Consider the following 17,648-nt stretch of genomic DNA (forward strand, 5'->3'; position numbering starts at 1 on the left):
TATATGTTCACACTTGTGTAATTTTGTTGCAGATCAGCTGCAAAATTTCCTGTAGCAGATTTTGTTATCCAGTAAAGTCAATGGAAAGCAAAATCTGCTGAAGCAAATCTGCAGCAGATCTGCAGCAGAAAATTTTCTGTGTGAACGTAAGTTTAAATAAGGTGTAAGGAAAGATTTTTCTACATTTGCTTGAATTAACTACAAAGACAAAAATGACTTTATCCAGTATTTATTATGTAACAGTTATTGACATGGCATATCCATAATGCTGATACTTTTCTATGGTACACTTTGACAGTCGCTGCCTGCGGGATTCATTGCAGTGACGCCCGAACCATCATTATTTTCCCTTTTTCCTGAGCTGCTCTTCAAAGAAGTCATTACACGCCACGGTCAGGGCCGCCACCAGCACTACGAATTCATTGAAGTCAACTTCGTTGTCTTTGTTGGAGTCCAGATCGTTCATGATCTTGTCGACCAGTTGTGGATCTTTTTGACACTAAAAGTAAAAAAAAAAAAAGTTACTATAAGTGCTAGATCTATAGTGCGCTTGATGTGAATACCCATCCTGGAACACCATTTTGTTTTTGACATTATACCAAGATGAAAAAGTATCACCCATCCACAAAATGGGTAATATGTATCCAGGGCAAAACTATGGGTGGCAGTCGAACTCAGCCTCAAAGGCTTGAGGAAGCACCAAAGCACCTCCGCTTCATAAGAAGCCACCAGTATTTTAAATGGCATACGGATGCCCCAATACTGATGTTGCACTGGGGCCCAGGAGCTACACATTTGTGTCTTACCAAAGAGTCCTCCAGTAATCACAAGAATAGATGTCGCTTATCCCCCAAGTGAATGGAGTAGCAGCATATATGCCATTTTATTCAAGAGGGGGACAAAGGAGGACAGGGGATCTCCTTATTGGTCAGAGTCCCAACTGTCGCACCTCAACGGATCAGACACTTATCAGTTGCTAGGTCCACATTGTGTAAGGAATTTCGTCAAACGTATCCGTGGGCATTCTGGTAAAAAAAAAAAGGAATGTCGTTGTATACTATAAAGGAAGGTCTCAAAAGCAAAGACTCACAAGCGAAGTAGACTGCGTTTTTGAGTCTACCACCCAAATGTGACTCCATTAGGGACACCGAATTTAATGGCATCCCCTGCCTTCCCTTACAATATACAACAACATTCTTTTTTCACCAGAATGCTGACGGATATGTCTGACAAAAGCCCTAACACAGTGTGAACCTTACCCTCATGTCTGTAGGAGAAATCTGCAACATATCGCAACATTATTAACATGCTGTATGTTTGGAAGTCTGCAGCCTGCTTTATTTACTTAGCATGTCCTCAGAATGTAAATGAGATTTGTTATATGTCATCCACTTGCCAATTCTATTGCCTAATCTGTGGCAGATTTTATCTGTGCAAATCTGTGGTGTTTTGAGCGGGCCTAAAGTCTGCAACATTTCCTTTAGGTAAATCCCCAGCAAAAAAGATTCAAATTGTGTAGATTTAGATGCAAATTTGTATCTGTGGATTTTAAAGGGGTCCCCCGCCCCTATACATCTTATCCCCTATCCTAAGGATAGGGAATAAGATGTTTGATCGCGGGGGTCCGGCCGCTGGGACACCCTGTGATCTTCTGGCCGGCACCACAGTGTTCTGAACATGTAATCTTGCAGCTTCAGTGTTCGTGACGTCACGCCCCTACATTCATGTCTATGGGGGGGGGGGGGGGGCGTGATGGCTAGTACATAGCTGTCATGTCTCCTCCCATAGACATGAATGGAGGGGGCATGATGATTGTGGTTACCCGTCATCCGGCACCAAGCTGAGATCGCTCCATGAACCGGATGATTGGGGTGCTGCGCCGGAGATCGCAGGGGATTCCAGCGGCCAGACCCCCGTGATCAGACATCTTATCCCCTATTCTTTTAATGGGGGATGAGATGTGCAGATTGTCCACCTAAAACCCAGAGACGGACACTCCGCACATTTAGGGTACATTTCTACCTGGTGTATACGCAGCGTATTTCACGCTGCACAAAATCTGCAGCAGCAGGAAATACGCTGCGTATCCCTTGCTCACCATACACACAAGGCTTTCCGGCAGCAGCCCTATGTATGTAGTGAGTTTTGGAGGAGTAGCGCGTCACAGTCATGCCGGGACACGGCCCTGCCTCCAAAACTCACTGCACACATAGGGCTGCCACCGGAAAGCCTTGTGTGTATGGCGAGTGAGGGATACGCAACGTATTTCCCGCTGCTGCTGCAGATTTTGTGTAGCGTGAAATACACTGCATATACAACCAGGTGGGAACATACCCTTAAATGTTCTTGCAATCGCTATGGAATGAATGGTGCACACCTAGGGTGAGCGCAGAGTGCTGTGAGCGCAGAGTGCTGTGAGCGCAGAGTGCTGCATTCATTCTCTAGGGCAGTGTTTTCCCAACAGTGTGCCTTCAGCTGTTGCAAAACTACAACTCGCAACATGCTGGGAGTTGTAGTTTTACAACAGCAGGAGGCACACTGCTTGGAATACACTGCTTTATGGGACTGCTAAGTTCCAAGTCCAGTGCTCAGCAATGTTTGGCGGCCCCATAGAGAATAAATGGAGTGCTGGCCGTGTATGCATGCTGCGCACCATTCATTCCAGGGACAATTGTGTTCCCATTCTCGGGGTCAGTGGGAAGTCCAATTGTAGGACCCCCACAATTAGCTTGGTATCCCTGATCCTGTGGATAGGAGATAACTTCTTCACATTAGAATACCCTTTTAGGGTGTATTCGCACTTACAGTATTCTGTGCATACTTGATGCGCAGGATTTGAGACTGCAATGTAAACTAAATGGCTGGACACAGCTTTAAATCTGCAGCTTTCATTAGTGTGAATACACCATAAGGGTACGTTCACACGCGCAGATTTTTTTGCGGGTTTTCCTCTGTGTATTTGAAAGTGGGCGGGCTCTTCTCGGCTGTCCGCAGCAGATTTTCTACAGCGGAATTTACACTGCAGAAAATCCGCCACAGTCCCTACTGACTTCAATGGGGCTTGTGGCGGATTTTCCGCAGTGTACATTCCGCCGCAGAAAATCTGCTGCGGACATCCGAGAAGAGCCTGCCCACTTTCAAATACGCAGCAGAAAACCCGCTAAAAAATCAGCGTGTGTGAACGTACCCTAATATAGAGAAATCATATCTGGCTATGACCGACATTTCATAATGGTGCTATACTAATGCTGACAAATTTTCAAAGGATATCTTAAGGATATCTTAAGGTTCTGAAGGATTTCCTTTTTTCAACCCTATTAATCCTATTAATTCCCTATTAAATAAATTAAGAAAAAAATGATTTTTCTGTAATAAAAGCTATTACTATTACAATTCGCCAATGGTTGTCCTGCACTTCCAGAACATAATCCTACGTGTGAAAGGCGATTTATTTCTGGTGTATATCAATTCATGTCAATATTTAGTAATGAACGAGCCGCTTGTAAGGATGACTCACGACTGTATGTTGCCAGAAAACATAAACCCTGCTCAATGAGTAATGGAAAGTTCTATTTTAGAGATCAATAGTAATGTTATTGTTCAGTTAAATGGAAGCAGAAAATGCTACAAGCAACATAGAGCAGATCTTAGTCAATCTTCATTCCGCTTCTCTAAACTATATCTTCAGTGGGAATAATGGTTCTGCTGCAAGACACAGTAATCGACAACTTTGCTTCCCAAGAGGCTGCGCAGCAGCTGAGGATCTTTTATCACCTATCTGGCTGGAGGAACTGTCTGCGAATAGTAACCTAAAGCGTATTCAAGCCTTCCTTGCATGGCATATAAAGCGCGGCTTTCAGGCCAGAGGAATTTGCATGTGGTGACAGCAGCGCAATGAAAACAAACAGCACTAGACAAAGCGTGTCGTGCAGGGATAACCCCCCCCCCCCCCCCAAACTCAGCCTACACCTTCTGCTTCCTAAATCCAAATGCAAATAGTTATATTAAAGAATATTGAAATAAACCAAAGTATTTCCCTGTCAAATTCAGAATTCTACAGTTTTTTTAATTCTTTTCCAGTACTAGGATTCCACCATAACCCAATTAAAATATCTCTATAGAGTGGTGTTTCCCAACCTGCAGCTCTCCAGCTGTTGCGAAACTACAACTCCCACCATACTTGGACAGCCAAGGGCTACCCGGGCATGATGGGGTTCATAGTTTTGCAACTGCTGCTTTAGTACAGGTTGTGGAACAGTGCTGTAAAGTATATGACAAAATGCTAATATTTAAAGGGGTACTGGAAAACAATTTTTTTTTCTTTTTAAATCAACTGGTGCCAGAAAATTAAACAGATTTGTAAATTACTTCTATTTAAAAATCTTAATCCTTCCAGTACTAATCAGCTGCTGTATCCTTCAAAGGAAGTTCTTTTCTTTTTGAATTTCCTTTCTGTCTGACCACCTGTGCTCTCTGCTGACACCTCTGTCCATTTTAGGAACTGTCTGGAGCAGGAGAGGTTTCCTACGGGGATTTTCTCCTACTCTGAACAGTTCCTAAAATGGACAAAGAAGTGAACAGAGAGCACTGTAGTAAGGCAGAAAGGAAATTCAAAGAGAAAAGAACTTCATAGTTCTTACTTGATACAAAGCAAATTTTGTGGCACACATCAGCATCCCATTTTCCCAACTTGCAACCGTATACTACAGAATTCTCTTCTTACCGAATGCGAACCCAGCCCAACAGGGCCGACTCTGTCTATGGGCAAAATAGGCAGCCTCCTAGAGCACCCTCATGATGGGGGGCGCTGCTCTGCCTGCCACAAAGAAATTGGAAAACCAGCATCTGAACCAATGGGCAGAGTCAAGAGGGCAGCAAAATTAGCTTTTGCCTAGGGTGGCAAAATTCCTTGCACCAGCCCTGTAGCCCAAGGCTACTTTTACACAGCAGTATTAGGCTCAGTAATTGCCAACTGAAAGGGGTACTCCGTTGGAAAACATTTTTTTTTAATCAACTGGTGCCATAAAGTTAAACAAATGTGTAAATTACTACTATTAAAAAATCTTAGTCCTTCCAGTACTTATCTGCTGTGTGATCCACAGGAAGTTCTTTTCTTTTCCTTTCCGTCTGACCACAGTGCTCTCTGCTGACACCTCTGTCCATGTCAGAAACTGTCCAGAGCAGGAGAGATTTGCTATGGGGATTTGCTCCTACTCAGGACAGTTCCTAAAACGGGCAGATGTGTCAGAAGAGAGCATTGTGGTCAGACAGAAAGGAAATTCAAAAAGAAAAGAACTTCCTCTGGAGCATACAGCAGCTGAGAAGTACTGGAAGGGTTAAGACTTTTTAATAGAAGTAATTTACAAATCTGTTTAACTGTCTGGCACCAGTTGATTTAGAAATTTTTTTTTTTTCCAGTGGAGTACCCCTTTAAACCAAGAGTACTATAAGGGTAGGGTCACATGTGCCATATTTTGCTGCATATTTGCTACTGCATATTTTCCTACTTATTGAAGTCAATGATTAGCAAAATACACAGCAGCACATTCACAGCAAAATACGACATGTGTGACCCTACCCTAATAGAACATTTGGCTTTTGTGTGTGTGTGTTTTAAACCCACTCCTTGTTATGGTTATAGATACTGGTGGAAATATCTGACCGAATCATGTAGGAAATACTGCCATGTGAAGGTTGCTTAAAACTTATGAGACATTAATAAGTATTGCTTTCTCCATACTTACAGCAAGGAAGTCCGTCAGTTCACTCTGCAATAGTTGCTTCAGTTCTCCTTTGTTCAGCTTGTACTTGTCACCTTCTTTGCCGGAATAATGGTGAAAGATTCGGATCATGGTATCCATGGCACCTTCCAACTGGGTGGGCATGATGAAGACAAGTGTCTAAAAAGTGGCGAAAGAGAGAATACTGATATTAGAATGATCATATCAAGTTTTTGGTTTTGTTTTTTCTAATTGAATCAATCCCCCCCCCCCATTGACCAATAGAGTGTCGGTGCTTTCAAATACTCTAAAAGTAATAATGTGAAGTGAAGTAAAAAATAATTGGCAGATATTTAATACCGCTCCACCTGCCTGCAATCTGAGCACATATGAATAGGTGAAACAGATTTAGATGGAATTCAAGTAAAGAGCAGATGACAAAAGGGGACAAATCCTCATACCTGTGCGTCCACAGCAAGAAAAGAGAGAGAGGAGGAGGAGTGGGTGAAGAAATCTCTGAAGCTGGGTTATTTATACATGGCGTCCTATTTAATCACAGGTATTCCCACTCTGTAAAAGCCACCAGATCACCAATGAGGACAGGTGGGTGGCCTGCTTCAGTCGTCTCTAAGTACTGATTGGGTGTTGGCATAGTATACACTTTCATCACCTAAATATTTGAGAATTTGAATACCTTGTGAGGCCAGCATACCTATGAGTGCCGTAGTACCTGGCGGGGAGGAGACTTGTCACTGTACGTCTGCTCATTACAGCAGGTAGGAAGTTACGGCCATTAGTTGCTAAGAAGCTCAGGCAGAGGAAAAAGTCCAAAAATAAACCTGAGGAAGAAGGGAATACTTTGTTATTGCTTCAATGATGGGGCTTTCCTCTAGGGATTCAAGCAGAAGGAGGCTGTGCACATATGAAGCATCAAATTTGACTGCACTGAAAACATGCATGAATCTATTTTATTTTATTATTATTATTATTTTTTAACAAATTAGTATTTATCCATGTCATAATGTAACATAAAGCCTACGATCGTTATTATGTGGTAGGTGGTATAGCTGTAAAATGAGCTTTTATGACCCAGATAATTATGTACTCTGCACAGGAAACAATTACTGGATGGGACTTGAGGGTAGTTATTTTCCCTTTGTAATGTTTAGGAAAACACAGCTAAATGTTCTTTCATTTATTATATGGTTGCATGGCATTTGGTTCGTTTTGTGCAGGTACACATTTCCTAAAAATGTCACTTTAGTACATCATTTTCTCTGGTTTATCACTTTATGCAAGATTGCAACTTTTTTTTTTTACCGTAGCGCATAAATCTGTGACTTATTATATTGTTGCGTAAAATGTGCAGCTTGTTACCACAAACAAAAAACTGTGTAAGGGTATGTTCACAAGGAATTTAATGGCCACTAATTTCAGTGTGATTCCCCTGTCCCATTTAGACAGTGAAATTAAATCAATCTTATACTTTGCGGAATTCTGCGGCAGAATCATAATTAAAGTCATTGGGGCTTGAATTCCGCCACAATTCAAGCCCCATCTGAGAACACAGAATTTCCACCGGAATTCCGCAATTCCATTCAGCAACTTTTGAAATTCCACCGTGTGAACCTAAGGCTAGGTTTTCCACACAGGTTTTATTCTGGTGTTTTCTATGGAAAACTGCCACTGCCAAAGCCAGAAATGTGTTCTAAAAGGAATGAGAAATATAAAGAAAGGACTTATTCTTCTCCTTCACCAGGAATCCACTTTCCAGACTTTGGTTAAAAAAAAAAAAAAAAAAAAAAAACAGGAAGAAAAAAAAAAGATACCCTAAGGGTACGTTTACACGAGCAGACCCACTGCTGCAGATCCGCTGCTGAAGGACCCCTGCATGATGTCTTTACATGTGGCTGCTCGGAGCGGATTTACAGCACGTATTTCACTGCAGATCTGCCGCTGAAGGACCTCTGTATGCTGCATTTACATGTGCCTCTTCGGAGCTGCAATACCCCGCTACGAGCAGACACACTGCGATGTGCGAGTCGCCGCGTGCATGTGCAGTATACTCGCACATCGTGGCAGCTCTCTGCCTAGCTCATAGAGCAGGGGGAGCGGGCACGATGTGTGGGAGTACACCGCACATGCGCAGCGCCTCGCACATCGCTTCAGTGTGTCTGCACGTAGCGGCGGATTGCAGCTCCGAGCAGGCACATACAAAGACATATAAAGACAGCATACAGAGGTCCTTTAGTGGCGGATCCCCTGTAAAATACGCTGTAAATACGATTGTTAGTGTTGCTCGCGAATATTCGCAATGGGAATTTTATTTGCGAATTCGCGAATATTCGCGAATATAGCACTATATAGTCGCAATTACGAATATTCGTTTAAATTTTTTTTTTTTCACAGTACACATCACAGTGATCACCCCTCTCTGCTTCCAGCTTGTATGGTATAAAGAAGGCTCTAATACTACTGTGTGAGACTGACGTGTGGATTTTCATATATGTGAAAATTTGCATATGCATACGCTAATTTGCGCATATGTGAATTTTTGTATATGCTAATTTGCGCATGCGCAAATTTTCGCTTATGCAAAAATAAAACGCGAATATTACGAATATGCGAATTTAGCGAATATATGACAAATATTCGTCCATATATTCGCAAAATATTGCGAATTCGAACATGGCCTATGCCGCTCAACACTAACAACTGTTTGAACGTACCCTTAGGCTTATAAAGGAAGGACTTATACTATTTGTCTCCTTTATACTGGATCCACTTCTGACTTTTGGCTTAAAACTGCATTTACAGTTTTCCAAGAAATGCCAGAAGAAAACCTGTGTGGAAACCTAGCCTAAAACCATTGATAAATTCCCCCAACAGTTTTTCTTTATGTAGGTTCCACTCCTAGTCTTGGCTTACAGACACTGAGGGAAATTAATCAAAACATGTGAAAAAGAAAAGTGGTGCAGTTGCCCATAGCAACCAGATTGCTTCATTCATTTAAAAAAAGGCCTCTGAAAAATGAAAGTAGTGATCTGTTTGGTTGCCATGGGCAACTGGTAAACTCTTTCTCCACACAGGTTTTAATAAATTTCCCCCCCCCTGTTATATAATACTGCTGTGTGAATGTGGTTTTAGAGCAGGGTTACAATGGGATTTTAGCAGCGCTTCTAATTCATTTTCACGATTCAGTGGCAGCTGCAGCTTTGGTTGTGATAGGTAAAATTTGTTGAGGCCTATGAACACTAGGAAATTCAGCAAGGAATCAGTGTTTATTTTGCATGGAGTTTTAAGGCCATGTTCACATGATGTAAGATGTGAGAAATGTCCCGCTGGACATCAGACACTGGAATCGGGATTTCCATGGAGGAAACATTTGTCGCAAAAATTCTATCATGTGAAAGCAATGGGACTCTCCGGCAGCAGAATGTCCATGAGGTATATTTCGTCGGAATTAGGCTGTGTGAACATAAGTGCCATTAATAAAAGTCCTAATGACTAAGAGTTTTCCAGGAGGATTCAGCCTCCATGTAAATTTTTTTGGAAGAATCCAGATCCGCATTGGAAGTTCGGCCACGGAACTTCCAGAGAGTGCACTGAGCAGCAGGGTCCCATTGAGATCAATGGGATTTTGCAGCAAGTGGATTCATTTGTTCCCGAGTAATATATCTATAGTGTGCATGGGCCGTCAGGAGTGCTCTAAAAATCTCATTGTAGCACGATTCTTTGAGGAATTGCCTCACTACATGACCCCCAAAACTTATCAGCCTAAGGCAGTCCTGGCATGCTGGGAGTTGTAGTTTTTCAACAGCTTATGGCACATTGTTTTTAAGGCTTCTTTCACAATATAAAATTCATCCGTTTTAAAGATCCGTTTAATGTTCCGTTATGAAAACCCTTAAAAATGGGCGTTACAAAATCCCATGTGGCCGTTACAAAATCTCATTAGGCTGGAATTCCACTGAGAATTTTTTGCAAAAATGCTGTAAAAAAACGCAATTTTTCCCGCACTGCGTTTTGTCAGCGAAAAAATGCTGTGTCCAGATGTTAGCTGCAAAATGCCAGATCCACTTGGCGTTTTTCAGTTTGGCGTTTTTTTTTTTAAATCCTTTTGGCGTTTTTCAGCAATTTTGGGCTCAGAGGCTGGTTTTTCAAAACGCCCAACAAAACCTAGTTTGACGTTTTTTTGCACAGAAATCTTGGCATTTTCCTCCCATAGAAGTCTATGGGAGAGCAAAAACGTCAAGAAAAACGCCATGTTGGTCTTAACTTTGACGTTTTTGCCAGCGGTTTTTTTCTTTTTTGGACTTTAGCGATCCAAAAAAGAAATGGAGATACCCTTTTTTATAAAAATTTCGTAGGGTACCATTAAAAAGATAATAATAAAAAAGATGCAGTAGTGATGGAAAAAATTGTATTTAACTAAATGTATCTTTTTTGTAACAACATTTTTATGAATTTTTAAACAGGGATCAATTTATGTGGGCGGGCAGGGCAATAAAAATGTAGCCGACAATAAAAAAAATGTAGTGTGTGGGTGTGTTTTTCACTTTTTTTTTCAACATTTTGCAGGTGGTACTACTACTCCCAGCATGGAACACACTGTTCCATGATGGTATTAGTAGTAACTGTACTAATTGACAGATCGCCCCAGGTCCGTTGCGATCCTCCTGTATAATTTATAGATGCGGCCAGCTGCTCTTCTATGGTCCGCTGCACTGCCGTATATATACACCTATTCATATTTCCCGCAGAGAGTTGTGATTGACTGGATGGTTCCAGCCGGCGGTTCCGGGCCTACAGTTCTGAGGAGGACAGTGACAGGGGTGACGGCGGTGGCCCCGCCCCCGATCTGACAGCCCATTTGATTCCCTGATGTTGGATGACGGGGATGAGGGGCCCTCTGCACCTCATCCGGTGGACTCTATGGTTCCTGTTTGGTCCAGTGTGGAGGGGGGTAGGACCCCCTCTGGTTCCAGCTCTACCCTCCTGGCTCCTGCTCTTGGTGTTCCTGCTGCTGGGGAGGTTTCCTGCCAGCCTACTGTTGTTCAAGCTGTTGTGGACGGGAATCACCCGGTCCTTGGTCTGCCTGTCAGAAGTGATGGTCCAGATGTCCGGATTTCTTTGCCAGGAGTGACGGCCGCTGGTTTGCTGGGGAGTTGGCACCGGCAGCAGAGGCTTAGGGAATCCCTATGCCGATGAGGTTATGGAGTCTGGTCTAGGGGTGGCTTGGGGCGTGGTTTGCAGGTCTGTGAGTGGGGCAACGTGGACTACTTACCAGCGGTGGTGGACAGACTGGGAAGTCTTTGATTGGGCGGTTGGGGGTGTTGGTTGCATGGGCTGACTGGGAGGCAGCTGTGAAATATGTTTGTTTAGACTGGCATTTGCTTTGGCTTTTTTTGGGGACTTTAGGATTTCGGAGCTGGTTGCTCCTAGTTGGTGTGTCACGGGCGGTCTTTTATTTACAGACTTCCATTTGCAGGAGGGGTCGTTGGTGTGTCTGGTTTGTCGCTCCAAGATGGATCAAGCGGGATGGGGTATGGTGGTGCGGTTGGCTCCATTAATGGATTCTGGTATGTGTCCGGTGGCTTGTTAGCTTGGTTTCCTGGAGGTGCACCCGGAAGGGGGTGGGCCTCTGCTGATGCATGCGGATGGGTCTTTTCTTTCACGTTTTCAGTTCATTTGGTTTTTCGGCAATGTTTGTCGGCTGCAGGGTGTGCGGTGGGGGAATACAGTTCTCATTCCTTCCACATTGGGCCAGCCACTGAGGCGCCGTGGTGGGGTTTCCGGCTGGAGGTCACTAGGCGCATTGGGAGGTGGGAGTTCAACAGATATCGAATTTATGTTTGGCCATAATTATTGTGATGTTTGTGCTTTGTTTAGTTTCCTTGTATTGTGTGCCGTTCACTTTTCGTTTTCAGGTTCAGAGCTCTGCCTTGTGTGGATCGTTGGTCACTCCTACATGGCAAGGGGAGGGGTCCGAGCTGAGGTCCGGCCAAATGGTCTCCAGTTGGGGTTGTACCGCTCGGAGGCGTGGGTTCGGTGGCTGGGAAAATGGGGTTTGCTGTGGGCAGGGGCATTTGCAGCATTATGTGGCTGTTGATCGGGCCCTGGGCCATGTGCTGGTGGTGTATTTGAGGTATAATGACCTGGGGTTTCAGAGGTCCAGGGATTTAATGAGGGATATTAAAATTTTCTAAGGTTGCAGGCTTCTTTTCCAGGTCTTATTCTGATTTGGTCAGATATTGTGGTGAGGAGGAACTGACAAGGAGCAAGATCAGTTTGAACCGGTCCCGTGCTAAAGTCAACAAGGTGGTGGAGCGCTTTGTGGCGCGCACTGGTGGCTTGGTAGTCTGGCACCAGGAATTGGAGTCGGGTGATCCTGAGTTTTTGGCTCCTGATGGTGTTCATCTTAACACCATTGGGATGGATTTGTGGATGTTGGGGATTCGTGAGGAGGTGAGAAGGGCTGTGCTGTAGTGGTAGGATGGGTCACACGCCCCCGATGTGGAGGTTTCGGGATAGGGACTTAAAGGCACTGTTGGTAATTGTGGCAGTTGATAAGGTGGTCTGAGGTGGGCTGGGGACAGGCTTCCTTATGGGCACGGGGCCCCAGGGAGGTTTGTGAATCTCCGCAAATTGGTGCCCTCGGGTCTGGTGACGCACAGCTGGGGGTAATCAGGAGACCCTTGATTTTGGTGTGCCTTCCAGTTTCTTATTCTGGCAGGTACAAGTCAGCATGTTAGTAAAATGTTGTTTCAGTTAATTTTGGTTAAATGATGTTTATACTGGTGGGATTGATTATGTTGACAATGTTTAAGTTGATATGTAAATAAAAATGGGTCTGCTGTGGCCCTTGTGATGTGTGTGTCTTATTGGAGGGGCTATGGTTAGAGTAAGGGCCTGCAACTAGGCTATCCCCTAATCAAGCTAATAGTAGCCAGCCAGTTAGGGTGAGCAGAGCACTAAAAGTGTATTGTCCTCTATTAAGGGTAATCTGTGCGTACATCTAAGTGGTGTACCATTTTGTTCCTGTTAAAGTCTTAAGGGCCTAGATACTGTGAAAGGCCAGCCAAAAGTACACACCTGCTGGTGTTGTAGACAAATACTGTTTTAAGCATACTGGAGCGCATTGTCCTCTTCTCATAAATGCATAACACATACGTACATCTAAGTGGTGTACCATTTTTTTCTTGTTAAAGGGGTAATCCACCCCTAGACATCTTATCCCCTATCCAAAGTGTAGGGGATAAGATGTCAGATCGTGGGGGTCCCGCTGCTGGGGACCCCCGGGATCTCAGCTGCAGCACCCACCTGTTGCGGCTTCCGGAAACACTGGAGGCTTCGGCTCCGGACCACGGTGACGTGAGAACGTGACGTCATGACTCCGCCCCCGTGTGACATCACGCCCTGCCCCTCAATGCAAGTCTATAGGAGGAGGAGTGACAGCTTGACAGCTGTCACGTCCCCTCCCATAGACTTGCATTGAGGGGGCAGGGCGTGACGTCACACGGGGGCTGAGTCGTGACGTCACGATCTCCCGTCACCGTGGTCATGAGGCGTTAGGATGAGAGCCTCCAGCGCTGCCGGAAGCCGCAGCAGGTGGGTGCTGCAGCCGAGATCCTGGCGGAACCCCTGCAATCTGACATCTTACCCCTGTGTCACCGTACCGCCATGTGGTCTCCTCATACTGCTGCCATATTATATAAAACTTTTTTGGTTCATCTATTTGAAATCTTCAATTTAAATGTTAAAACATATCTTTAATCTTTTCAATTGTGAGGCCCTATGGTCTTGTCAGGATGTTGCCAACTCCAGGCTGGGTCAATCAGCTACTATATGGTCTCCTCAAGCTGCTGCTACCTCCACGCTATGTCATTTATCCACTATATGGTCTCCTCATGCTGCCGCCACCTCCACACTGTGTCATTCAGCCACTATATGGTCTCCTCATGCTTCCGCCATCTCCACACTTTGTCATTCAGCCGCTATATGGTCTCCTCATACTGATGCCATCTCCAGACTCTGTCATTGTGCCGCTCTGCGACAGTCATTCTAATAGCGACGCCTCTGATCTGCATGTCATACTGATTAACAGTATTATTTCCCTAACCCAGCACACACCCTATGCGTGTTACAGCAAGGCAAAGTGTTCTACACCCCTATTAGGGCTCTCTGTAGGCCAGAAATAGCTGTTTTTTAATACAGATTCCCTGCAAATAAATTTAGACAGGACCAAATTTTTTTCAGAAAATTCATCGAATTGGCTGAATCTAATTTTTCAAAAATTCGCTTCTCTTTGTTCTTGGTATACATTTCATGCAGCTACTAGTGTTTTATGTGTAAATTATATTAGAGGTAACTACAGTGCTGTACCTCACTTCTGTGCAAACATCAGCTTTCAGCTGTCTATTTTTACTGTGGGGGTTCTCCTGTTTGCAGGAAATCTGCTATATTGAACAAGTGTATTTATTTATTATTATTATAATTTTTTTTTAATAGTATTTACTTTGAAGTTTAAGTGCACCTTCCCACTTGGCGTATACACAGCGTATTTCACTCTGCGCAAAATCTGCAGAAGCAGCGGGAAATACACTGCGTATCCCTCGCCCACCATTCACACAGGGCTTTTTGGCGGCAGCCCTATGTGTGTAGTGAGTTTTAGGCCGAGCCGCGTCTCACAGTCACGCCGACACTCGTCCCTACCTCCAAAACTCACTGCACACATAGGGTTGTCGCCGGAAAGCCCTGTGTGAATGGTGAGCGAGGGATACACAGCGTATTTCCCGCTGCAGTTTGTATTCTTAGGGTAGGTGTAATTATTCTGGTACCAAGTTTACATAGTTTTTTTTTTCTTTTTGTAGCTGTGCCAGCCATAGCAACTTCTATGGGGCACAGAGATTGAGAAGGTCACGCAGGTGTAAGGACATTGGGGGAGATTTATCAAAACTTGTGTAGAAAAAAAGTTTCTTTAATTTTTAAAAAGGCCTCTATAAAATAAAACAAGCAATCTGATTGCTGACTGCACCAGTTTTGATAAATCTCCCCATTGTTTCTTTTGCATAGTGTTTCCCAATCAGTGTGTCTCCATCTGTTGCAATACTTCAACTCCCGTGTATTTGTGTTCGCTAAAATATAGCACTATTATTTATACCATTATTTATTGCTACTTATGCTGGGTTCACATATATCTGGTGGTCCAGCTCAGTAAACATAGCCTAAAACTGTTTGCAATTGATGGCAAAGGGCATTAATTGTGTAGGATCTGGCGGTTATTATTTGTGCTGGCCGGACAGGTGCCTGCCATGCAGTGTGTCCTACGATCCAACATGTAGACCTAACCCACCCCCTAAAATTGCAAAATTGTGTAAAATTTTGCCCCACTTACAATGTTAGGGGGAAGAAGGAAGCATCATTTTTGGTAAAATTAGTGACGCCAACAAAGAACAATTGAACACACAGAAAACAAACATCAACAAAAAAACAAAAAAAACAAAAAACGCTGTGTCAACAAAGAATTAATACAGCTTTCAGGTGTGTTCACAAGTGCATATTTTCTGCTGCAGATTTGCTTCAGCAGATTTTGCTGCTCATTGAAGTCAATGGGCAGCAAAATCTGCAACAGCAAATCTGCGGAAGCAAATCTGCCTGTGAACGCACCTTCTCAATAAATTAGTCACATGACCTCTCTTCTCCTTTCAAAAAATAATGAAAGCTATTATTAGTTTGTCAATGCTGATGTATTGGCAATCTGAAAAATCAATATGTTGTGTACTGTTCAATAACACCTTCATATATTACATAATGTGTCTACAATGGAAAACTGCAGGTCCCCAGGTTAAGGCATACACTGGTGTCACGACAGGCAGATCGGGTATGAATTCCCATTGCATACATCAAGGCAAAATCGCTTTATTCCCAAGTGATTCTGTTCCTAAAAAAGAAGCAGTCATGGGAGTATGAAGATAAAAAGAGAATATTACTGTACAGATTTAGGTCTGGTTGTAGTGTACTATATAGTGCATATCACTGAGCTGGCCCCGACGTGATAGGGAATATGTTCAGACACTTTGATTCTACTACATAATTTGGGGTTCTTTTCTGCTTATCTATGATATTTATTTAATCCAACTCACTATTAGTATCATTATAAGTAGAAACCTTTCAGAAATCCCTGATAAATGATTTGTATTTACCACTTTTCTGTAACTCTACCCACTTCTTCTGCATCAGTGTCAAAACAAGTGGCGCTGGACATCTCAAATGTGGCACTCACCAGATAAATCTGTCCCATTATGTCACATTTATTTAATTAGTTTAATTATTTTTCCGGATATGTTTTAACACCTTTTGACCTCCTCTTTAGCAGGGGAAGTGAAGGGGAAGCCACTTATGTTCAGTGGTGGTTGCATCTTCTTCCATTAGCACATGAAAATGGCATAGTTTTTTTAAACCAGTAAAGCAGTGAGGAATCTCCGGGTAGAAATATTCCAGCCAGAAATGTTGAGGGCAGCCGCACCGGCTGGCGCTAGGACCATGCAGACATTGTCATCTCCATAGACAGCAATGTATTACAATCATATTCCACCAAAAGAATGATCAAGATTATTCATAGTGTTCACTGGGCAGCAAAACCCCATTGGCAACACCATGTGCTGCACCTGAATTTCCAAGCAGAGTTTCTAAACAGAATTACGCTTGGAAATTCCGTAGTTTGAACCCAGCCTAAGAAGTGTAGTACATATTTAAAGTTTTTCTCACAACTATATACACAAGCCATTTAGCACTACCCCCTATATTTATTTTCAGTAATGGCTATGGCATTGCCCCACGTGATTGTTTCCCCTTCTGTATTTTGGCCTATTTTTTGAGCCAATAAAACAGTTTATGGCTCAAAACACATCTCAAAAATGGCTTTTAATTAACATTCAATAAAAGGGGTTGTTCCATCTCGTTAGTTGACTTTTTTGGCCACCTTCAGCCTGTTGTCACAGCCGGAAGTGGTCATGAAAGCCTGACTTTAATGGGAGACGCAAATGGTGAGATGTCAAGCTACTCCGTTTGCTATATTTTCAGCCATTTGTTTGAGGCTTAAAATATGGCCTGAACATACTTAGGACTTGTGTCCCTGCTTAGCAGTGCCCTCTCTTGCAATACTTTTTTCCTATCCCTACCTGTCTTTTTTCTCTGAGGGTGCATTGAAGAGAAGCTGAAAGCTTGTTAAAAAGAGGGGTTACTTACATCAATCACTGTAATAGTTATAGATGTTTATTTATTATTTTCTATTGCACTGCTGTGCACAATTGAGGAGGGGAGCCAGCGTACCCAGCTCCCCTGCTTCCCCAATATTCATGTGATATGCAAATTTCTTCACTAGCTTTCTGAGCAGAGTGCAGGTGCTTCTTCCTTCAGGGTTTACTGAGGAGTGCTTACCCCCAGCAGGCTCTTATGTCTTAGTGATGTAAGAGTAAATACATTTGCATATTCACCACAGGGGTGGGCCGGGTAGGAAGAATAATGAGGCAGGGTAGCTGGGCGAGCCGGCTTCCCGCCTTCATTGCGCACAACAGCACAATACGATAGAATAAATAAAGACTCATAACTCTTCATTAACTAAAGCAATTAATGTAAGAAACCCCTATTTTTATTGTGTTTAGTGCGGATGAACAAGCTTTCAGTTTCTCTTTAATACTACAGAGGAATCCTACTCAAAAATTCTGGTAGAGCAGCTTCCCATTGTTTTTCAATGGGATTTTGCTGCACCGTGCACACTGCTGAATTAGTCACACCTGTTGTGTACGAAATGTTCATATGAAAATTTTCAGGGTGGACATTCTGTAGGCTGAATACATCCTTATATTTGGTAGTAGAGAATTCGGCAGGGATAAGAAGGCTTGACCAAACTTTTCCTAGGTAAGG

The 17,648-nt window shown here is 43.3% G+C and overlaps 1 protein-coding gene across 10 annotated transcripts in view; it reads right to left on the bottom strand.

Moving 5' to 3' along the window:
* Positions 1–221: 221 nt before the first annotated feature.
* Positions 222–17,648, bottom strand: part of S100Z (S100 calcium binding protein Z) — a 91,411-nt gene continuing 73,984 nt past the window's right edge. For 3 of the 10 annotated variants that reach the window (XM_056540524.1, XM_056540519.1, XM_056540501.1), the window contains exons 2-4: positions 6,433–6,559; positions 5,745–5,900; positions 222–499 (exon numbers count right to left, since the gene is read on the bottom strand). In XM_056540524.1, coding sequence (XP_056396499.1) covers positions 341–499; positions 5,745–5,885 — 300 coding nt within the window. In that variant the 5' untranslated portion in view covers positions 5,886–5,900; positions 6,433–6,559 and the 3' untranslated portion in view covers positions 222–340. Of the gene's footprint in view, positions 500–5,744; positions 5,901–6,414; positions 6,560–8,449; positions 8,594–8,648; positions 8,668–17,648 lie in introns of those variants that run through there. The other 7 variants (XM_056540555.1, XM_056540568.1, XM_056540563.1 and 4 more) reach the window with 5 other exon arrangements.

This window comes from Hyla sarda, chromosome 1 (genome assembly GCF_029499605.1).
Source record: "Hyla sarda isolate aHylSar1 chromosome 1, aHylSar1.hap1, whole genome shotgun sequence".
Lineage (NCBI taxonomy): Eukaryota > Metazoa > Chordata > Amphibia > Anura > Hylidae > Hyla > Hyla sarda.